The 23,593-nt window shown below is 46.3% G+C and overlaps 1 protein-coding gene across 14 annotated transcripts in view; it reads right to left on the bottom strand.

Moving 5' to 3' along the window:
- The window catches only part of PPIP5K1 (diphosphoinositol pentakisphosphate kinase 1), a 48,668-nt gene that overhangs the window by 16,269 nt on the left and 8,806 nt on the right, over positions 1-23,593 (bottom strand). For 9 of the 14 annotated variants that reach the window (XM_055817717.1, XM_055817713.1, XM_055817699.1 and 6 more), the window contains 20 exons: positions 22,575-22,676; positions 22,130-22,291; positions 20,965-21,086; positions 20,397-20,498; positions 19,027-19,113; positions 18,502-18,577; positions 17,870-17,979; positions 16,802-16,887; positions 16,294-16,422; positions 15,459-15,580; positions 14,514-14,696; positions 13,435-13,576; positions 12,590-12,813; positions 11,460-11,587; positions 10,847-10,961; positions 9,287-9,394; positions 7,856-7,972; positions 7,382-7,720; positions 6,189-6,279; positions 1,047-1,169 (listed from right to left, as the gene is read on the bottom strand). In XM_055817717.1, coding sequence (XP_055673692.1) covers positions 1,047-1,169; positions 6,189-6,279; positions 7,382-7,720; positions 7,856-7,972; positions 9,287-9,394; positions 10,847-10,961; positions 11,460-11,587; positions 12,590-12,813; positions 13,435-13,576; positions 14,514-14,696; positions 15,459-15,580; positions 16,294-16,422; positions 16,802-16,887; positions 17,870-17,979; positions 18,502-18,577; positions 19,027-19,113; positions 20,397-20,498; positions 20,965-21,086; positions 22,130-22,291; positions 22,575-22,676 — 2,668 coding nt within the window. The remainder of the gene's footprint in view (positions 1-1,046; positions 1,170-6,188; positions 6,280-7,381; positions 7,721-7,855; positions 7,973-9,286; positions 9,395-10,846; positions 10,962-11,459; positions 11,588-12,589; positions 12,814-13,434; positions 13,577-14,513; positions 14,697-15,458; positions 15,581-16,293; positions 16,423-16,801; positions 16,888-17,869; positions 17,980-18,501; positions 18,578-19,026; positions 19,114-20,396; positions 20,499-20,964; positions 21,087-22,129; positions 22,292-22,574; positions 22,677-23,593) is intronic. The other 5 variants (XM_055817802.1, XM_055817755.1, XM_055817772.1 and 2 more) reach the window with 3 other exon arrangements.

The raw sequence follows: 23,593 nt of genomic DNA, 5'->3' as shown, positions 1-23,593 counted from the left end.
ACAAAAGGGAAGAAGAGAGGACAGATAATCTTATATTCACTCAGGCGCTGGGAAGCCCAAGTTGTGCAACATTAGGTGGATTTCCAACTAGGGCACAGCACGCTGTGCAGATCCAGCCCATGGGGCAGTTTGTTCAGTGCTGCTCAACTCAGCATTCCAACTAACGGCACGTTAACCAGCACTTCCAGAGTCCCAGTGCCTTTCTCACTGGAATCACAACAGACACTTGCACTTGTGCATTACATCCCTCCAGGATATCTCAGTCTTTCCCTGTGCTCCAATTTCCTTGAGAGCAGCAACACAGCATCTGCTTCTCAATGTGTAATGCACTAGTACCGACTGCAGATCAGTTCACAGCTGGCAACACAGCCTTCACTTTTATACTAATGACCCAAATACATTTTAACAGATTGTCTTGCTGAACTTTAAGGCAGTTTCTGCAGAACTGCACAATAACTAGACTTTCCGGTCCTTTGGCAGTATTTCATTCAAGTATCCCACTTACCTCAAGCATTTCAGGCATATTACACTTGCTTTCTGACAGCTACCTCGGACCCTTCCGTGTGCCCAGCCTTACTCTGGTGCCCGTCTCATCCACTCCCCCAAGCACATCATTCTGCCCTCGGGACGGCTCCATCTTCCATAGGGTGAGGATTACTGTCTCCACAAAAGCTTCATTTAGCCTCAGCAAGATCCCAAGGTAAGCAAGATGATGTGATATGCTGGATATCCATACCAGGACAAACCTATTTAGTATCTAGACCAATAAATCCTCCTCCACAACAGCAAGTAGTATTAAAATGTCAGACCAAAGTCAGACCCCAGAAATACCATACATCAGCATAAAATCCTCACACAATGTCAGCTCCTGTCTTGTCCTAGCAAGGACCACGATTTCTTGGGATATGATAAAGTGCATTACTGTAGATGCAGCGAATATACACATTCAACTGTCATTCTTCTTAGCAGGCTAAGTTTGCCTCAGTAGCATCCTGAGACACCAAAGTCCACAAATCAATCACCTGCTGCACAGGGAACACACATACCGTCTTTGTATGTCAGGCTGCTGGCAAACTTTTTGCCATGGCTGCGTGCGTAGTCCTGGAGGTTGGGGGCACTGGAGGAGCCTCCCAGCACAGTGGTGCTAAACAGGCCGGTGCACTGTGACCCTGGAAAGGCATGGAAGGTGTTAGTATTGTATCTCCACTGCATGCAACTACAGAAAAGCAGGGTTAGTCAAAGAATGAAGAATGAACTGGCCACTTCACAGGCAATCTCAGGTAAAAAAACGATGCTGGGGAGGATAGGGAGGCAGTATTCCCCATTCTAAATCCAGTAGTGCCAAATGCACAACAGACAGCCCAAAACTCAGCACCAGGAAAGTTCCTAACTCCGTCCAGGGTTTTATTTCCAGAGAGAGACACCTTGACACCCTCCAGTCAGCAAATCTACATACTCAGAAAAGCCAGGATGCCAAATCACTGATGTTCCTGTCACAGGGCTTCATTTCTCTGCTGTTCTGCCCTTTCTCTTTGGAAAGTTCCTTTTTCTGTAGGACACCAAGAAGAAAGGACTGCTTGATCTGTTAATCAACAAAAGTGGACTAATCACTCTATCAAGCAGTAAGGAAAGCAACGCGACCACAGAGCTTTCTTTCACAAGCTGCTGCCCAGATGATATTTCACATCCACTTGGTCTTTTGCTCCTCCAGAGCAGGTCCAAGTGCTCCATGAACCACCCTTGCAAAGCAGCAGATGTGCACACAGCATGGAACGTGGCTTACCCTATGGCAAGGAATACAGCATGCAAGACGGGCTCGTGCATAGAAGGGCAACCTAACAGCGATGGCTTTGGCAACTGCTGGTGTTTGCTTCTCCAAGGCACAGTGTTCTGCAGAGTGACTTGACTTTATGTGATATTTAGGGAACATCAGGCATTTGAAACAGGATTCTTTCCACTGAGGAAAGCAATCACAAGTGAGACAAAACTTTATTATGAGCCAGACAAAGCCACTGATGGGCTATAAATTCTCCGCTAAACTGTCTTGATGCTGCATTCTGTACTGAGAATACCAACTGTTAAAAATAACATTACTCTTACATACAAAAGGCTTCCAGAAACAAGCACGTTGATCTTGTTCCACCTTGTCTGCCAAGGCAAAAAAAAATGACATATTGCCTATTAGTATTTAACTCGAACAGTGCAACTGTTACTACTGTTAAAAAGATCCTGCCTATATTGCAAGAAGTTCTTGATTCTAAAATACAGCATCAGAGCATGACTTAGGTTGGAAGAAACCTCTAGAAGCTTCTTTCTCAACGCCCCAGCAGCAGGGCCAACTTGGATCAGCTTGTTAGGGTTTGTCCAGTCAAGTTCTGAATAGCTCCAAGAAAGGAGATTTCACAACCTCTCTCGGCCCCTGTTCCAGTATCTGGCACATTCATGGTGAAAAATTTATTCCTCCCAGCTAATGGGAATTTACTCTGCAGACACACTGCAGCTTGTGTCTATCGGTTCTCACCCTGTCACCACCCGCCTTGGAGGACAGTTTGTCTTCTCTGTAACCTCCCATGTAGGTGGCTGAACAGCAGTAAGGTCTTCGCTCCCCTCCACTTCTGATCTGAACAAGCACCACTCTCTCAGCTTCTCCTCCGAGGTCGCGTGCTCCAGCCCATCCGCCCCCACTGCCCCTTCCCGGGCTCACACCCGCTATATCCACCCCCTTCTGGCACCAGGGAGCCCAGGGCAGGACAGCAGCGCTTCAGACAGTCTCACAAGGGGTTAATAGAGGGGAAGAACCAAATCCCTCAGCCTGATGGCTGCACTCCTGCTAATTCAGCAAAGCATGCTGTTGGCCTGTGCTGCTGGAAGGACACACTGCTGCTTCATGTCCCAGGACCCCAGCTTTCTCTGCAAAGCTCTTTTTTAGCCAGAGCTTCTTTGGAAAAAAACACACAGTTCCTGAGGTTTGAGCTATTCACACATAAGCTCAGTCTAAGCTGATGACATCTGCTGCTGGGAACAGTGGAGGATGACCAAAAGGGTTCTTGTGCACGGAATTTAAGCTATTCCAACACCATGACACTGCTGGTAGCTTTTCACAGGACAGACTAACACATATGTGTCCTTGGACAAACAGGCAAAGAACTGATACACAAGTCTTAGAAAATTTCTCCTAATGCCTTAAATGGAAGCTCAGTGCTGACTCAGCATGAACCGGAATCTGTCACAACACAAACAAAATTTTGTCAAGCAGCAGCCGGCATGATGCTCCTAATCATCCTTCCATGGCTTGAAAGCAAACAAACAAAATAAAAAAAAACCTCCAAACCCAACAGACTCATTTACTGGCAGATAAAAATGGAACAGAAGATTTTTATGACTTTCTATCTTGAGCAACCTCATGTCATTAATTATAAAGCTAAGGATACCCCCATGCTTCTGCTATCCTACAGCAGACAGAGGCATTTTGCTAGCACCCTTATGCCAGAAAAGAATTCACAAAAATGACTCTATGGATGACAGCAATTGTCTACAGTGAACTCTAGGAGACCACTGTAGGCAAAGTAAACACACACACGTGCATCCTAAAGAACATAATGGTATACTAGCCATTTGGATTTAATTTGGACAGCAACATTTGCTACTGTATGTGCTGGATCTTTTTTGCGTATTTAATTTTCAGATGTACTTTCAAAATTTCAGATGTTTAAAAAATGGACACCCCTTATTTCCCTATGGGAGTCTAGCACAAAGCTTCATGCCCACTGGCAATACAACACCTCCACTGCTCAAACAGCAAGGAGTGATGTTGCCCCATTTTAAAGTGTTCTTGCAAGCAAAGAAAGGCACTGAAGCTTCTCTAGGCTTCTCAAGCTAGAAGCACACACGCTATTGCAGACAATCCACAGTAATGCACGCGCTCCTGCCCAGAACAACGTGGCACACTCTGAAGCACCACTTTGCACAGACAAAGCAGCTGCAGCCTGCCCCTCTTCCAAGCAGACACTTCAAGGCATTTTTTTAAATTACAGTAAAGACACAACTCTGGCAGGTATGGCAGCAGGGTGGTTACGGGAGCTCTGTCCTGCTCCCCGTTCCTGCATGGCTAAACACACGCGGTTATACCTGATGTTCTTCCAGAGAATCCATTCTCCCAGAGATAACGATAGCCAGCCACTGACAAGGTCAGGCAACAGGAGATAGGATCAACTTCAGAAAAGCTCAGAAACAGCAGGCAGTATCTGAATGAACCCCCTCATCACACAGCTGCTGAGACAAGAATTAAAGCCACAGCTCAAGCTCCTGTGAGTTCTATATTATCTCTCACAGAGAGCGCCCATTTCAGGTCCTAAAGGGGGAAGAAATTAGATTTCTACAAAACAAGCAGGAAAGGAATCAGGAAGATTCCTTGAAGAGCTTGACTTTTACAGGTAAAGAAGCATCATTCTTCTAACAGTTCTCAGGTTAAGAGAAACACAGACAGCCTAATAACCAGGGACTGTGCAAGCTGGTGTTGCACCACAGGTCTCTCCTGCTCAACCCTTCTGCGCCTGCAGCTGCCAGACGGAGAGAAGAATGATGGCTGGACTGAGTATCCAGCTGGAGGTCTACTGTCACAGGTGAGGTCTATCATTCCTACCCAAAGTTTCGTCTTTGCAGAGCTTCACAGTTGGGAGAGACCAGCACAGGCTTCCCAGCAAGGCGAGTCAGGCAAGGACCTGAAATTAAACCGGCTGGGATTACATTACAAAATTTGTTGTCAAGGAAAAGCAGTACTGTACAAGGGTCCAGTAGAGTAGTAGTCTTCTCTATGGCCAAAACAGACATTCCTCAGAAAGCTGAAAAAGGCTATAGTAAATAGGCTGTAATATCTGCTTTCCAGAGCATGTGCCTTCTGGTACTCAGACATCCAAACAGCAAAGATTGTTTGCACGTAGCATTTGATGTACTCAGTAATTCTCCAAGCAGATGCACTTCCTTGACTGTGTGCCATCTCAGAAATTCTCATATTGATTCACATGGATTCACAGAATAACCACAGGTTTCTTGAAGACTAAGCAAGGCAGTCTGTTACAGCTCACTTAATCCTGCAGGGTGTCTGTGAAAGGCAGAAGTAGATGCACCACATGAAATAACACATTCAAAAACCACTATGGCCAAGGCTATTGTGCCTTTGTGAAAACAATATGCATCAGCCATTCCTTGTTAGATTTTTCCAACTGGCTGGGAGCATAGCTGGCAGACTCCAGGGATGCCTCCTAACGACTCTGAGGAAAATTCCCTTTACCTGGTAAGAATTAGCTTCCAAAGCAGCAGCTCATTCAAAAGTGACAAAGAAATGATCAGGCCTTTCAGAAATCTCTTAGCTGCAGGATATCCACGTAACAGAGTGAAGAACTGATGAGTCAGAACTGCTGCAAGTCTAGAGCCATGCCATAATGCAAATATGTTTTTAAAGAAAAGGAAAGTGGGCATAACTTGGGCATTTCCACCTCCTGGTGCTTATTAGTCATCTGCAAGATGTAGGTTTCATAGCTATCTGAACGTCATGACAGCAAATACAGCTTTCCAGTTTCCAAGTACAAGGAATGGTACTCTCAAGACAGGCAGCGAACACTAAGCACCCCAACACATTCTCTTCTGCTGGCTACCATGCAAAGGATGGCTAACCAGGGATTCAGGCTCAATTAGGGAGCTGTCAAACACCATTGCAGATGACAGATCTTTTCCATACAAGAGATCTTTATCAATCAAAGTAGAAATAGAATAGTCTTACATGAAGAGTAGCTTTGCATGTAAATTACTGTTTTACAGAACAGAAAGCATGCTAGTTCTCAAATAAAAGATCACTTCCTACTAAGTTCAGAAATCATATAACAAATGATAGCAACACAGAACCAGAAGGCCAACCTGCAAGTACACAGCTTGCTCTGTTGCTCCCATACTATAAAGGATGAAAAGTGCATCTTCTGTTGCTAGAAGGTGAAGGAGAAGATCATACACAAATGGAAATACAGCAGGACAGTCTCCACAGTGGTCTAAACGGTAACACTAAAAGAAGACATGATACACACAGAGACACATACAAGGAACTTAAGCCAGATGTATATGCAGGGAGACAGACAGATGCCCACAGAAATACAGAGATACAGGTGAGCAGGCTGGTTACAGGTCAAGTACAGTACCTAAGCCACTTTGCTTCATCTCAGAAGACTGCCTGGAATAAGTGCTGAAGAGGCGATAACCTCCTGATTTGGAAGAAGATTCAGAGAGCACCTGCAAAGACAGACAGTATAATCAGTGTTGTGCTCTAAGATACCCACTGGTCTCAAAAGGCTTGATACAGCAATGGAATGTAAAGAAAAGTACGTCTCTTCCTTAAAATCACAATTTTCAAGAAGCATAAAAGTACTCATATGCTAAGGCTGTGACAGTGCACACTCAATTTTAATTTGAAGTTTGTGTTGGGCTGTGGAAGAGCAGTGATTTCAAAAGTATGAAGGGTTCCTTGTCTCCCAAGACTCTTGCTGGGATCACTGGGACACAGAGTTCCTTCTTTAGCTGCAGGGAAGTATATCCCCTTTAACTTAGTATGTGCCTGCTACAAAGAGCCCCTGAGCGCTGCATGGAAGGATTACATCATGGGTGACACAAAGATGGAACCAGCTACAAATACCTCAAGCCCTAACTCTCTGCTTTTACTGGTTCAGAGAACAGATGGTAAAAAGGCCTGTGAAACCCCTCCAAAAGGAGGAGCAATTCTAGAGCACTTTGAAGGTGCCAGCTACCTGCGGACTGTGAAGCTAGTAGCCTTATGACACATAACAGCCTCGAAGGAGAGAAGTAAGGACAGTAAAATCGATCTTTGTTATTTTAGCAGATCAGTGAATGGGACAGACAACACTGACAGTTTAAACACTCCATAATAAACCCACTGGTTAGCAGGGACCTCCGATTTGCATGACATCTTAGATGGGAGACAGGAACAAGATACATGGAGCTGAACTGCGAGAGGCAAAGGCTGGAGTCTATGGGAATGCAAAGATGTCTCCGTGGCTAGGTGAACAGGTTGCACATAATCTCATTGCTGGTTACACTGATGCCTCTACAGAGCACGTAATCCAAGTAATGCTTCTCTTTCTCAAGCATTTCCTTACTTGCTCTTCCTCATCGATTCCTCTGACCTGTGTTCCCCTTGTCCTTCCTCAATGAGGATGAGTCTGGGAGGTCTACCTTCCAAAAAATCCCTCCTTAATTTCTGCAGATCCTTTCCCAGAATCAATTCCAACTCTGGCACATTGAAAGAAAAGCCAGGAAACCAAAAAAACAAGCAAAAGAACTTCCTCAGAACAACCAAGAGCGCCCATCACACTGTTACCTCCATGGACCCTGTCTTGCGGTTCCTGATGAGCGGCGATCTCCGATGAATGCTGACCGGTTCGGAAGGCTGCGGGGACCTTTGCTGTGCGCGGTCTGGCTCATCCGTGCCCTTCTCTTTGGAGAGGTCCTCCAGGCTGCCTTGGTCTGCCTTCTTGTCCTCATTCTGCAGCAAGGAAACATTGACACCTACAGGCACGTGGCCTTGGCCAGCGCTGCCCCGCCACCGGCTCCAGCCTTGGGTCTCCCAGCTCTGCGGAGCGAGGCAGGATGCCAGCGCGCTCAAAGGCTGCCTCGACAAACCCTCGGAGCGAGGCAGGGAACACAACTCGCTAACAGCCTGCGGGTGCAAGAGAAAGGAAAATGTACCGTGGGAGAACGGGCAGCGGCAGAGGCCGGCAGAGCGGCGAGCCCAGCACTCGCCACGTCCCTGGCGGGCAGGGCAGCCCGTGGCCCAGCAGGGCAGCGTGCTCACCTCTGCAGAGGCGGGCCGAAAGCCAAACCCCGTGGGCACGTTTCTGTCTTCCTCACAGCCTTTCACGCCAGGGCTGAAATGCAGCTCCACATGGAAACGCTCTTCTGAAGAAGGGTCCTGTGAACACAGGGCAGGGGGAGTAAATCAATACACAAAAAGCAGTCCTGCTGTCAGCACAGGCCGTGTCGGGACCCCGGCCACCTGCCATGCCGGCGCAGCACGCATCCCAAGCGTATCCTTTTGGAAGGAAAGCAGAAGCAACAAGAAACCACAAACATAATGGCTCTAGGTTTGTCTCATCCAAAAGGACAGCCCTTATTAGCACGAAGCTGAGGCATTCAAATTGTTGTTATTTTGTGACAACAGCCACCAGAGGACCAAAACAGAATCAGGCTATACACATGTGTGTGTGTGTAGGTATGTATATAGGTAGATTAGATACACACAAACCTAGAACGTAGCCCCTTCCAATCCACTCCTGTGGCAAAACCAGCACACGCTGGGGCAAGGAGAGACTGGTTCCCTCCTGGACCTTTAGTCAGGTTGTTCCAAGATTTAGGTCTCTAATGTTTTCTTTTTCTTTTCCTTTTTTAAAGGAAGCCAGAGCTTTTACAGTATCTGGAGCTAATGATTTAAAACCACAAGTTTCACCATCTCTTCTTACTAAAAGATTTACACCACTCCGAAGAGCTCTACCCAGACTTTTTTTTTTTTTTTTTTTTTTTTGACAAACAGCACTAGGAAGCATTTCACTTCTACCATCAGAACCCCACATCAGCTTGGTGAATACAAGATTCTAACCGCAGCGTACGGAGGAGCGGGACTGCTCCCCTCACCCACCGCAGCCTCCTGCAGTACGGGACCTGAGCCACAGGACCTGGGATTCAGAACATGCAGTTCAGTGCCAAACCAAGTTACAGTCATCACCACCAGCTTCCACATTCGGGCTGGTTTTTAAATTATTCTCTTTACTTCCTGAAGATACCAGTATATAGTTCCCTAACTGTATCAGTATATTTTTAAAGTAACTAAAGGTTACGAATGTGGAATTTCTGGATATTTTCTAGAAATATTTGGAAAAACCTGCCAAATACAATTTGTTTTTATTTATTTTTTTCTACTGTTCATTTGTCATTAATATTAAGAAACAGCAAATTATTTTGTGGTAGGAAATGCTTTAAAATGGATAGTATCGATCACGTAAGCTTGGTGTTACTGCTCAGGGTGGCACTCTGCTTACATGTAACAAGCATTAACTGGGTCACTGCCTCCCACCTAAAAATAAAATCTAGCGGCTGTGTTAATGACCTGTCCATCTTTATTCACAAGCAGAGAGTGCTCAGGTTACAGACTTCCCAGCTGAACCGCCTCTTGGTGACTGCCCCTTGCATCATGGCAGGAAGTATTTTATCCTACAGCTATATCCCTCACCTTGTTGTTGTCCTCGTAGAGCATGATAACAATCTGGGTCATGTAGTTCAGCTCTGAGATAGCACTCAAATAGTCCATGGCTCTCTTCCACTGCTGGTCTTTGTTTTCCTGATATATACACATAAACAGTCGCATGGTATAAGCAACAGCAGACACCTTGCAGCATTCAGTGAAATGGGTCTGAGAGACTTTGTCTCTCCACAAGATAACAACATTGGCAGGACAAAAACCACCTTGCTTAACTTGTACAGAGAGAGATGGCCTTCAGTGGGGTGCTTACAGTAAGGAGCAACTGCATAGAGGGACACTCAGCTACCCACACAACCCACGTGCAGATCTGAGCACATCCAGCTGCCAGCCCTGCTATGCCATGCTGACCGGAGAAAAGCATAACCCACAGCAGGTCCCCAACACAGTTATTCTTAAGTAGTGGCCTCCAGAATGGAATAGTTTAGAGAAACATAGAAAAAAGCACAAGGGATGAACTTGTGCTAAATAAGGGACCAAGTGAAGCTCCTTTTACATGATGCTGAATGAAAAGTCTACAGAGCCTCGCTGGACCCTTGGGCTCGACAAGGCAGGGCAGCCCACCCCTCATTGCTTCCCAGCACTGCTGGGGAATGGCCATACCTGAAGTGCCACTCGTGTTTGCTGTGGAGCATCTCACCACCTTGACAGACACGGAATAAACCCCACCGGTACAAATGAACCCAGATGCAGCTTAATATCCCTGTGCTGGCAACACAGCATCCTCTGACACTCAAGTGGGGGAGTGAAGTAGCATCTTACTCAGTGAGCAATTCAGAGGTACTTGCAGGATCACTGACTACAGATACAGTGAACTTCCACAGACATCAGAAACGACGCCTGCTAAGCAAGCCCAAATTCTTAAGGAGTTTCAGAACACCACGCTTAAAAATGGACAGATAAATCAGAAAGCCTCTTGAGGAGTCTAAAGCAGAGCTGTTCTCAGGGTCTGCACGCCAATTCCTTCAGGAGGCAGGTTATAATAGCAAGTGAAGGTTAGACTGGATGAGTCACTCCCCTAAAAATGTGTCATCGGTCCCTCTGGTAGGGAGCACCCACTATGCATTTGCGACCTCAAATCTCTTCCTCTGTAAGCAAACTGATTTTCTTGACTTCAAATTGACAGAATGTCACTAAAGAATAGAGCCAAGCTCTTGAAATAAAGGGTTGAAGGAAGCAGGAAGAGAGAAATTCCCTCATCCCCATTGTCTCATACTGCTATCCTCCTACACAGGTAAGTCGTCTACTCAGCTGAAACCAGCAGGACAGCTCTTGGAGAAAACATGCCTCTGTTACAAGCAAGGCAGGCAGTGTCAGGACTGAGGAAGAACAACCCTCCTGCATGCCAGAAAGGCAGGAAGCTGCAGCATGCAAACACAGCAGAGATGGAGTCGGCCAGAGGCCACTGATGCACATCATTACTGGGGGTGCTGGCTAGAGGGGCAACCTATGAACATACACCGTCCACCGGGGAAAGGGGCCACTGAAAAAAAGCAGGGAGGCTTACTCTGTGAGCATTGCTGGGACACTTACATCCAGGAGCCCCCCATAGCGGAAGATACTGAGCAGAGAGTGCACATGGCTCTCACTGGTGAAGTAGAGCCGTGTCCGAACATGGCGACCTGGTGACAAAACTCCTCTTGAGTACCTAAACCAAAACCAGCGCAGTGTTACTCACAGCCTGTCAATGAATCGCCATCTACCATACAGCAGCATTTCTGCAGGCTTAACGGAGTGAGATAACCCCGCACTGGGAACTGTCAGAGAGCAGCAGGAGCTGAACAAACAGTGAGAGCACTGGGCACGGAAGCAGCAGCTTTTATGGAATCCTAACGAAGACACATGGTGGGGCGGCCGTGGCCTCAGCATACTAGCACTTGCCCCTTGCAGAGACAGGGATCAAGGCACCACCATCCAACGACAACAGGTTTAAGCTTCTGTGGCACGCTGCTCCTGCTCAGCAGTCTCAATGTGCCTTTCCATTTCCCTTCTAGTCCCAGGAGCATCAACATGCCTCCGTCTTGGTGTGTCCTTCAGTGTATGTTCAATGCCTCCTTCCACACCAGTACACTCTCCTGGTGTGGTTCCCACACCCTGCTCCAAAGCTGCCCTCCCCACCAGCAGCAGCATGCAGCACAATCCTTACAAGGGATGTAGTTTGTTGACAGACTCATCTTCATGGGTTCTCTGTAGGTCCAGCTGGATCTTTTTAATGAGAGGAAGACAAAAGCCAATAGCAATCTCCAGTTTCTCCTCCTTATTAATCCCATATTCCTGCAGGAACAAAACAATAGATAGCCTTCAGCCCTGGTTCTTTGCCACATCCTCATATGAAAGGAGGCTGGACTTCAACAGTCCTGTCCGCAAGCAGCCCGACAGCTAAGCAAGGACAGAAAGGGAAATGTCACTCAGCACCTTTCTCTTTTTTATCCCCCACACATATTGCAGAGGGCAACAGAGGACAGAGACTCCTCCAAAAATCCCAGTCTGACCAGACATGACTGTCAGTATTCTTCCAACAGCTGAGAGGGACAAGTACCATCAGGGAACCTCCTCTCATGACACACAAACTCATACCCTCACCTGGCATGAGCATTAATGCAACAACTGCTATTTGCAGAGATTAAACTTCAAGTGCTACGTTGGAAATAGCCAAACTGCATCTCATCAGAAACACTGTGGACAAGTTTAGAAGACCAGTTCTGCTCTACACAGGCACAAGTGCAATTGGACCTTGCTGGTAGAAGTTCATCCCTTACAAAGGAACCATTTCTGCCAGAACAACGGTGAATACAGAGATCCGTTGCATGGCGCTGCTTTGCCTTCCCATGTTCATGGGCACAAACTTTGTGAGAAGCAAGCCCACCGTGCAAACTGAACAAGTTCTAGTTTGACAAGAATATCATACTTGCCAGAACAAGCCTCCACCTTCAACACAGAAATCTCTCTTCCCCTGCACCATCTTATACGTGGAGAATGGGGTGTTGCTACAGCACACACATGCAGCTTGAAGCTGGGCTGTAATGCACCATGATGGATGTGGAAAAGCTTCTGCATCAGCTGTTCATTATTCTGATGCTGTCAGAATCCTCACCCAGGAAGCCCTGCCACATCTTCAGTCAGAAATGGTTTTAGCCTTGTACAACCACTAAGAGATATACCTGTAACATGCAGTCTTGAGAGTTAATGTGGAAGAGAATAGAGAAAAAACAAGACAGGGAAATGATCAGAAACTGACACCACAAGACATCGTCACGCAGGCAGGACAGGCTATACCTGGGGTATGATCACATCTGCCAGGGCTTTGGAAAGTTTGAAGAGTTCAGCTGTGCCTTCCAGTTTCAGTGCGCAGTTGTGCTGTACATCATACTTGATGCAGTCATAGATATCAGGGATCTTGCTGATGTCGTAACGCCCATTCTTCATGCGGAAATCTCGCTCCAGCTTACTCCAGCGTTGCAGCATCAGTTCTAAAGTCTCACTGTGGTACAGCTGCAGGTCTAAACAGCAAAGAACACCAAACCACATTCACGCCCTGACCTGCGTAGATTTCAAGTGACAGCTGTAACCGACTTCTCCCAGCACAAAACAGCTCTGATTAGTATGCCACCCACAGGAATCCTAGACTGGAAAAGCCACTGGACCTGTTGCAAGGAGTTTTAACCTGCAGGAACAAGCTATTTCCAAAATATTTGATAGAACTGCTTGCCTGTTGACTTACATCTGCCATAAATCATGTGAAATGTTCCACAGATGCCTTTTTAAAACCCCTGCACTGTTACTAGGAAAGATCTTAGAGATGAGCAAAACGTGACTGAAAAGTTTTTTGTTTATAGTCTTAAGCTTCACTTCAGGAAATGCCTGAAAAAAATCAGGCTATACTGCTGCTGTTTACATTTGCTCTAAACCTAAGATGCACGTATAATTTCCTTTACATTAAGGCTCTCTTTAACAGCAGTTAAAAGTGATTCAAATAAGAGCCTTCTACATCAATAACAGAGAGAATTTCACTTTAGAATTTCTTTGCTACAGATAAACACAAACTATAGTGGTGTTTGGGAGCTCTGAAGATGTAACAATACATGAATCCATTCCAGACCCTTTCCCATTCTGATGCTCACCTGCAGATTTGGGGTCTTCAAGACGTTTTTGTATCTGGGAGGTGAGATTCTCAATCAGAGTGAACACCTGGTTACAAACCTCTACTGGGTTCTGGATAAATGTCATGGAGTTGAGCAGAGAAGCACTGCCTGTAGGTGCTAGCTGAGAGAAGATACCAGCAGAGATTAGTTAGTATCTTTACCAACTGGCAACACAAAATGTCTGCCTTTTGCAGCTGTACTGCTTTCTGATTAGGCAAAAAAGCTGTGCTCCCAGCTGAGCATAATAAGCTGGCCTGTTCCTAGGAGTATTTAGGCATGTTTTAAAAACTTCTTCAGGACCAAGCTCAGAGGGAGCAAACAACTGCTCCTATCACATCAGACCTCCACCTACAATATCCACTCTTGTCTCACTTTGCTTCTGTGCTTGAACAGAAGGGCTTCATAGAAATTTCAAGTAGTTCTTTGAGGTGATAAGTATGTTGCTTAATGGTAATGGATTTCAGTCTGGTAATCAGATCTCAGCCTGGGAAAAACGGTGTTTTGGGGACTTGTTGGAGAAGCAGCTATAGTGCTTTTATTGGTTGCTGTGCTGGATGTAGCACGCGCTCTCTACTCTGCAGTTATCAGACACTGACAGGACACAAAAGGGTTTGTGTCCAAAAGATCTGTTCACACATGCACAAAGCACCGATCTAGAACCTGGCAAGGCATACTCCTGGGTCTGCAGCAATTGGGATTGTTTTGGGCAGCATGCAGTAAACTACAAGAACTCTTCTTTTAGCACACCCACGAGAATAAAATGCACTGGGACTTCTAAAGGGAGAGGAAGGTACTATGATGATTCTTGAAGGGGATAGTAGAGCAACACTGGAGATTTTCACTCTAAGAAGGGCAGGGGCTATTTTCACCTGGAGAAGGAGCTATTAAACAGCCGTTTCCCTTCCTAAATTCTGTTTATATTGTGTAATTTTGACCAGAACTGATCTCAGACTAACCAAACTACTGCTTACATACCAGCAGGCTTCACAACAAACCACTGGAGCAATGCTATTCTCCTTCCAGATGCAGAAAACAATAAAGCCACACAGGTGCTTTACCTTTTCATAATCCTCTTCACAGAACTCAGCATCCTTCTGCATGATTTCATGCAGTCGTGCCTTCACTCTGTGTTGACAGCTGCTAAGGGAATCACTGTCACTGTCCAGGAGGCCATTCATATTGGCACTTTTCACCATTTGCACCAGGATGGGGGTCAGCTCTCCTTCCAGGGCCAACAGACCCTAAAGCAACACAAGGACAAGACTTCAGCAATACAAGCAACAAACACTTCTGGTAATTTCATGGCCAGCCTTCAGTCGAGTGAAACCTCAGCTGTCCTTGAAGAGCAGATTTACAGCAACAGCACCTACAGTCACCAGTGACTCTGGCATGCCTCTAGAGCTATCTGAAGCAAAAGGCAGGCTCTGCCTGCAGCAGCTCCAGATTTATCTAGGTAATTATTGAGTGGCCAACTCAGTTTGCTGGAAAATATTGATATAGCAGAGGCTCTGAAGCACACTAAGATCACTACTGGATTCCCTTTGGCTCAAGCTTTAACTGCAGATGGACCTGTCTTCTCCCTAACTCCCAGCCCACACTGAACCAAAGACATTTCATCCCCCTTTTAAATCCAGCAGTGAAGGAATAACCCCTCTGGCTAGGCAGTCATCCAAGAAACACTCATTTTGTAGGCAATTAATACTCAGCAACAGGTTTGATGTTGCTTTAACATCAAACACCAGCAATAATCCATAAATAATTCCTTCCTGGTCAGAGTCCTATCCTGGACAGGATGCTAAAGGTAACATACATGTGCAGCTACGCTGGATTTCCAGTACTGCCCCATGCACTTGCTAATAGCATGGTATACCACTGTCCTCCCAACAGAGAGGGCAAAGCTCCCAGAACAGCTTTTCCCTCATTACCAGAGGTTTTCCTTTAGAACTGGCATATTTTAACACTAATGTAGCCAAACTAACAGATGCCTAAAAGAAAGAAAGGACCTTTGCAAAAGCTGCTGCTGTCATCTGAACTCGTCCCTCATCTGAGGCATAGATCTTGAGATCATGACGGTAGGTGCTGTGCAGCCTGAGCAAGCCACATCCAGGGAAACCAGCGTAATCACCTGGAACAGAGAACAAACCCAAAATTAATATTCTGACTCCTGCAAAACTATCAGCTGAATACGCTGCTTTAGACAACAAACTTTATTGTAGTGACAAAGTTATGTAGAGATTTAATCACTTTCATACCCAGCATTTAGGCTGCTCCAAAATACTCTACCTATACATGATAACTAGAAGTCTGATTCAGGCTTTGCTTAACTTGGGAAAGTTCATTTTGAGGAAAAAAAGTGAGCATTCACCAGTCAAATCTGATGCTGCACAAATTCTGCAGCAATCCTCTCTGAACAGTCTATAATTGTTCTGCTAGCCTCAACACCCCTGTGCAGAATAAAGATGCACACAAAAAATTGCCTCCTGCTTGTCCTCTGCAGAAGAGCAGGTACTGCTGCCACCAGAACTGCAGGCAGAGCTGTTCAGTAGGGAGGCACCAGACTTCCAAAGCATAAGCTGTAGAGCTACAATTATCTTGCGGCACAAAATTGGCTGAGTCAACCACAGGAGTGAGATCAGTAATGGGAGAAAGCAACTCATGCAGCGCCTGAGTCTGACCCTCCAAAGACAGCGCTGTGGTGACTAATTTGTTGCTGCCTGGAATCCCGTGATGATTTTGCCACGGTACCCAGTCACACTGCATGAGAAAACAGGAAAACTGCTCCCAGCCCTGAGCTCACAATTCACAGGATGGGACCGGAGACAAAAGGACAAAGCTTACCTTGGCCACCAGGGTACATACAGCGAAAGGCCCGCCCCAGCTCTTCTGCCTGCACTCTTCCTGCTGGCGTCAGCTCTCCACCCCACTTAAGCACCAGCAGAAGGGATGGGGAAGACTCCCGGCGACCTTCTAGAAGACAAACAGGTACTCACTACATCAGATGTCAAAGCTGAGCTTGCAGAGGGAGAGGAGGGGAGGAAGAAGAGGTTGTCATCAGCACCTTACAGAGCCTGACCCAAAATCCCCAGGAACCAAATCAGCAAGTACGAAATTAAGTCACCACTTTTTGAAGGTATAGGCTGACATTCATGAAATTGGAAGCATAACACTTGTGGCACCATCCAGAGTATATTGGTCCACTACATTACGCGTCACTCCAACCCTTCATATGATGTGAGCAAAACTAAGGTATGGGTCACTAATTTTGCTTGCACATCCAGAGGCCTATATACATAGGAAGCTGCATGCACTGCTTGAAGATCATGGCAGCAACATCAAATTTCTTTACCTTCATCTTCACTTGCAGCTTTTGGATGTCCATGAGGCAGATAGGTCAACTGAACCTTACGGTTAATGCCAGAAAAATGTCCATACCTGTCACAAGGGAAGGGGGGGCGGAAATTTAAACAAATCAACTCCACTCACCCTTTGCCCAGAGGTCCCTAGGCAGCACACAGCAAAAATACAGCACAGGTAAGAGACTTTCTGCTGCAACACCAATTGCCACAGGACATGAACATTTTTGCCATCTACCTGTGACCCAGCACATACCCTCAAAAAAAGCCAAACAACTCCTCCAAATGAAATTCAAAGATCCATTTACTTGCCTGCACTTCAGCTGACAGCACTCTGTGCTGCCATACCTCACCAGGGTTTTAATCAACCTTAGTTAATTTCTGTCTACATCTTTAACAAGTGAACTAATGAGATCACAGAAAAAAAACAATAGCCGCTCTGAGGATAACCACATCTCTATTGAGCAGAATGAGCAGGGCAAGACATCATAGCAAACGTTCATCCTCTGTGCTCCACAGACATGGCTTGAACGCAGACACCGCTTGCATGTGCCACAGTGAGCTATAGCTCTGAGAGAAGCCCTTCTTTTGTTTCTAAGATGCCAACATCACCATACTGTCTTTTATTTTGGCTGCACAAAACCTAAGAGGACACAAACATCTTTTCATGTTTTCCAAACTCCTTGTTATTAAGCTTTTGGCACCAGGACAACCTTATTCAAAATAAGATTTGTTCCAAATTTATCAAAACGCTTCCTTCATATCGGTGTGGTCCCTGCAGGATTCCAGTTCCTCTCCTGCAGCAAAGGAAGCTCAGTTTTGTCCCTATTTGTTTAGCCAAACACCAGACACAGTTGGAAGAAGAATCAGCAGTGGTTTGGATGCCAAGGAGAAAAACATTAAGAGCATGGCACCTTTCATGTACAGCTGCTAACAGGGGATGGGGGGGACCTCTGAGGAGCCAGCTGGGCAGGACATCAGCAGGACAGCTTGTTTCTACATTGCATGCTGACCCACAGCTCTGAGACAAACTCATGGTGCCCCAAGATATGAACCCTTACATCTCCAAGACGCTCTTCAGCTGTTCCAGTTTGGATTTCCTCTCCTCAATCTCACAGTCACTCTGGGTTCCCAGGTCCACCACAAGCTGCCGTGCAATGTCCAGCACTTCCTGTTGGAGAGCAGACAGTCTCAGGCATCCCACAATCCTGCCTCAGACTCACCACTGTACTCTTGCAAAGCCTTCAGATGGCTTCACCCAGCGCCAGGTCCACGCAGACACTTGCCAGAGACATGTCATTTCATAAGACATGGCTCAGGCAGGACAAACTTTCACATTGCAGTTTGCTTCATCCCCACCCTGTGCTCCAGCCCCGTTCAGAACCACGCGGGTGCCTCCACCTGCCCCGCTCCCTAGCCTGGACCCATCTTTCACCAGAGGCAACCACAACAGATGGGCAAGCTGCAGCAGGTCATCCCCATCCTACAGGCTTCACATCAGCCAGGAACAGTTTCCATTCTGCTCTCATACTATCACCCAGCTGAGAATGTATGGGGTGGGGAAAGAGAAAGGGAGCATTTGTGCAACAGACTGTTGCTCTTTTAAGGGTTTCCACCCCCCAAAGAATTGCCTCACACTGATCCACATTACCTGCACGTCCCACACAGTAATCCCAGAGAGGACTCTCCTTACCTGTAGCTGCTCTGGTTTCTTCAGCTTCAACTTCCCTGTTTTGTAGCCATCGTATTTCTCAAATAGCTCAAAGAACCTGAACAGACAACAAAGAATACTGATCCATTTTCTGCTCTTTCAGTGCTACAAGGACTGTCATCCCTATGTATGCATTCATGCTCTGTTCTTCAGAGAGAACGAGAAGGCCCCCTGACTCCTTCCTGTGCTTCAGAAACTATGAAAAAACCAAGTGTTTCCAGCCGCAGGTACAAAAAGGAAGCAGCCACTAGCTTCCCATTCAGTGGGGCATTTCCCTCTGCAGCACCTAGCAGACTTTCATACTTTCTTCCAGGCTTCACACAGAGGATGTGAGGATCTTTATGGAGAAAGGGGGCTCCCTCAGCTGGGCAGAAAGCATTTGCTTGAATGCAGCCAGGAAAAAGCACTGCCTCCCGTGCACCCAGCCCTTCTGCTCCTCCTCTTGCTTCAGAGAACAGGCCTGCCTCACTTCCCAGCAGCACAGCATCTTCTCGCCTTGACTCTTACCGGGGATGCTTAACTTCCATCTTCATCTTCTGCTTCGGGGTGCGATCTCCATGCCGGATGACTGCAATAACACAACGAAGCTCCATCCTGGGAAAACACAAGATTCACCTGACAAATGTGCCCCTGCACTCCAGAAGTCCCACCAGAAAGTAGTTTCCCATTGTTCTTTCTGTTCCATCCTTTTGGCAGCTGCTGTCCTCAGTGGTGGCAGAACTTCTCCCAGACTAAACCAAGCATAAGTGCCAAGGCTGTAAAAGCAATCAAAGCACTCCAGACCCTGCCAGGTCATCTGGTTTCCTATCAGGGAAAAGCACCACAGAACCATAATATGACAGGCAGGACCACATCTTGGAAAGGACAAGGCTGGATGTTACAGAATCTACAGAAACAGCACTTTGAATTGTTCCAAGCTTGTTCTCATGCTCAACTTGTGCAATGCTCATAGGACCAATTAGAAAGACCCAGGGGAAAAAAAAAAAAAAAAACCAAACCAGAAGAATTGTTATACAGCTGGGATCCTGTCTCTGAACGAACAATAAGAGATGTATGTAAAAAGATCCCACAGCAATCAGACACCGGCAGCAACCAGTAGTTAGGCTGGCTAATTTCAGAAGGGCTACATGAGTTTGCTTTTTCAGATACTATAATATCCAACTATTTCTTATAGGATCCCAGAGAAACAGGGATTGACTCTCGGCAGCCTCATTGTCACAAGGTATTGTTAAAGCCAGCAATCCTGTCAGGTGTGCAGTGTTTTGTGTTTGCCAACTTTTTTCAAACGATCACACGGTAAAGGAAGGATGAATACATACTCTGAATCTGTCTTTTCTGTAGCACCTACTGTGTTCACTTCATACAAGTGTGCAGGTGTGCTGAGGATCGCAAAGAAAGTTTTGCCTTTGGTCTTTTAGCTTTATGTGGTGGAAAACTAGTAAAGCCAACAGTATCAAATGAGGGTCTGCCAAGCGTACAGGTAATGTGAATACTTCAGCTAACTGTTTTCCACCCATTTAATTTTTTTTGCGTTTTCTATGAGTAGCAGAGTACTGAACCGTGAACCAGCTGCAGCAGTGCCCTCATGTTTTCTGTGCTGATCAAGAATTTGGGCCTTCTGAAAGCCATGGGAGCAATTTCGGCAATTCCTTCAATGACTGCTCACCTGCATTGATCAAACCTGCAACTAATCTACCATCTGTCACCCCTTCCATGTGCACGGCTAAGCCTTTCCACAGGCCTTTCAGGGTTGCAACCCACACAGCAGCTGGAGAACACCGTGCTGCTGGGTGGTGTCTGTCCCTAAAACAGGGTTTGCACTTTGTCCCTCATGTAGCCATCACTGGCACTCGTTTGAGAAGATAGCAGGTACTCACATGGTGCCTGAAGTTGTGGGGACAATGGGAATGTCTTCTGCCTCTGTTGGGATGGACCAGGGAATATGAAACTGCGGAGCCAATTCCCGCATGATGATATTTCTGGAAGAAATTAGAATCCAAAACTCAAGAGTACAAAACTCACAAGAAATTCCATTCCCTTGGTTCTCCACCTCCTCCTTAGTGGCCTAGCTGAAAGATTTGAAGACAGCCACAGAACTTCTCCTCACCTTCCTCGCAGAGACATCTATCACACCACGGGCAAGTTAGGGCACCCCAAAGGGACACCAATTACATCACCAACACTGCAGCTGGGCTTAGCATCCAATTAAAAGTCCTGTAAGATACATCTAGCTGTAGATGAAGGCATCTAATGCCAATGCAGGCAGGAGCTCCAGGGGCTAAAAATAAATAACCCATTCCTCCCAGAGCCAAGCCTTCCTCTGCTCAATAAACATCCCCACACGAACCACCTGCAGACTTCTCTGACATAGAGATCAGGACTCCACATTCATTTTATTATGCTATGAGTTACCTGACCCGCTGTCAGAACTTGAATTTTACATACCCGAGGATTTTGGCACAGTCATCATAATACTTCATAGAGTTCTTCACAAAACTGAAGCCGTTCACGTCACAAACAAAAGAGTGGCCGTTGGCTCGCAGGAGGTCAAACCCACACACCGTTTGCTGCAGGAGGAAGCAGAGGACACAGGACTCAGGCTGGCTGTGAGGGACAGCAGCAAAGGGACAGCCACTGCCCAGCCAAGCAGGGCACACACACAGACCCAGCCATCATACACTGCCCAGGTCAGCTCCACTGGTGCTGCAGCTGTCCTCTGCTCCACACCTACCTCACCAGCCTTGAAGCAGTGCAAAAATACAGCCACTAGCCAGCAGTAACAGGCCCTTTAGAGGCACCTTTACACCCTCACAGCTGTATCCTAACAGATAAGCCCCCATACTAAGCTGTCAGGGCAGCCCCACCTGCCAGAGCCCTAAAGGCTTAAGACAGAGCGGCTCCTGGCTCTCCTGCTCTTGCCTCTAAACCCAACCATTTTGAACCAGACTGACAGGTACAGACAGTAAGTGGTGCAGGCAAAGATACCCATCACTATGTGTAAAAGGCTACAAGGTAAAACAAGCCCACGGCTGTATCAGCACAACTGCACAGGCTGCAGATTGCAGTGAGGGCAGGAACAAGTAGCCAAGTGCTTCTTCTGCTGACATCACTGACCATGTCACATAAGCATACCTAGATCATACACTCACTCTACCATCCTGTAAAATAGAACACAAATATGCACTAAAGTCAGATCAAAAAAATAAAAATCAGGTTTGAGTTGGGTTTGGGGTTTTTTTTCAGAAAACCAAGTTTCCACACAAACACAACTAGGAAACAGTAAGGGCGTGGTGAGCACAGGTCAGACGGACAGCTGCATGCTCAGAATCTGATATTAAATGCTCAGCTGTACATTGGACACCAGCCACCTGGCAGCACAAACAGCATTTGCTGCAGGCCCTCTTGCCTTCCCACTCACCTCTGACCAGCAAACTGCCACGGCCAGCAGGACAAGCTGCACAGGCCAGCAGAGACAGCAACTGGCACCAGGTGCAGAAGACTGCCACACCAGAGACACATCGGGGTAACAGAGCTCAAGCTTTAACACTGACCAAGATTTAAATCGGACATTCATGGAGTATCTTGCTTGCATAGGAGAGAAAACACAGACCTTAAAGGCTACACAGACTTTCCGGGCAACTAGTTTCTCCATGGCAGTCAGCATGACTGGGTAACGGATTTCTTTCCCTTCGCTGTCCCGTTCAACCTTCCCATCCAAAGCAGGGGATTTGCGAGCCTCAGCATGGGCATAGTCTGGCCCAACAGTGTACACCTGGGAAGAAAAATAGTTACACCTGATACAACCACCTAGACTAACTGGAGCTTCCAGAAGGTACTTCTGCTGCAGACACGGAGAGAAGATCAGACGGTCTCATGCATTTGTCCTGTTATGACCTACAGAACATCCGCTCCCCACCTTGGGATCCGAGCTGCTCAGTCAGCACCTCACAGCTTAAACGAATACTCCAGAACCTAAGTAGGACTAAGCAGGACTGCCCAACCTTCAGCTGTCCTGGGTCTGCACAAGGAAAAAGCTATTCCAGGCTTTTCCTTACCTTTACATCAGTGCCATCTGTAGGCATGAACTCCTCATAAATGTATGAGCCTGTCTTCCTCACACTGCTCTCTGGTGAGTACACGCTGCTCCGGCTGCCAATCTGAAAGCACAGAACAAACACCTCAAGCAAGAGCATGGGGGCTTCTTTTCTTAGAGGGAGGAACAAAAATCCTAAGTTTCATCCTGTCTGTAGAGAATTAGCGGAGCATCTCTCAGAACCTCCAGCTATTACAGCACACTTATTTATGGAGGACAAAAGAGACTCCAAAATGCAGATAGTAGATATGTTCTTTTCCAGGCTTTAAAGAGGAGAAAAGTTTATTATAGACCATTAGGTTGACTCCAATCACTACAAGGATATGGAACAAAAAATAGTGGATAAAGACCTAGAAAGTAAGGAGCCTAGCTAAAAACCAAATGAAAATAAAGGATGACAGGTAATAATCAGACCAATTTAACTTCCTCCTAAGACAGCTGGCTGATCTTATGGACAGAGGATGATGTTTTCATTTTTGATAAGGCTTCGGAAACAACCTCATATGGCAGGCCTATATGTTACCTAAAATGTTAATCTTTTTAATATTATTAATGACAGATGCATAACTGATAGGAAAAAAAAGATATATCACAGCTATTAACTGTTCACTGGCAAAGTGAAAGAAATGCATAAGGGCGGATTACCTGTGGAATATAGGAATAAATACTGCGTTTATCAAATTTGCAAGCTACGCTAAGCTGAGAAGGGCAACAGCTGATGTTAGAGGACAGGAACACAAGTTTGAAAAAAAAAAAATAAATCATCTTGATAAACTGAGGAAGTGACCTGGAAAAAAACAACATGCAATTCAGTAAGGGACACCGTTCTCCATGACTGTCTCCATGACACGGGACACAAGTCAAATAGAGGTTGGGGAAGGAGAAGTCAGCACTACCACTAAACTATGCCCTTCTGCAATTCCCAGGTAGATGGGATTGAACTAGAAGTTCTAAGAAGGTCCAGATTTCCCCAACACAAAT

This window comes from Falco peregrinus, chromosome 1 (assembly GCF_023634155.1).
Source record: "Falco peregrinus isolate bFalPer1 chromosome 1, bFalPer1.pri, whole genome shotgun sequence".
Classification (NCBI taxonomy): domain Eukaryota; kingdom Metazoa; phylum Chordata; class Aves; order Falconiformes; family Falconidae; genus Falco; species Falco peregrinus.
This window is presented reverse-complemented; position numbering and strand designations above follow the sequence as displayed.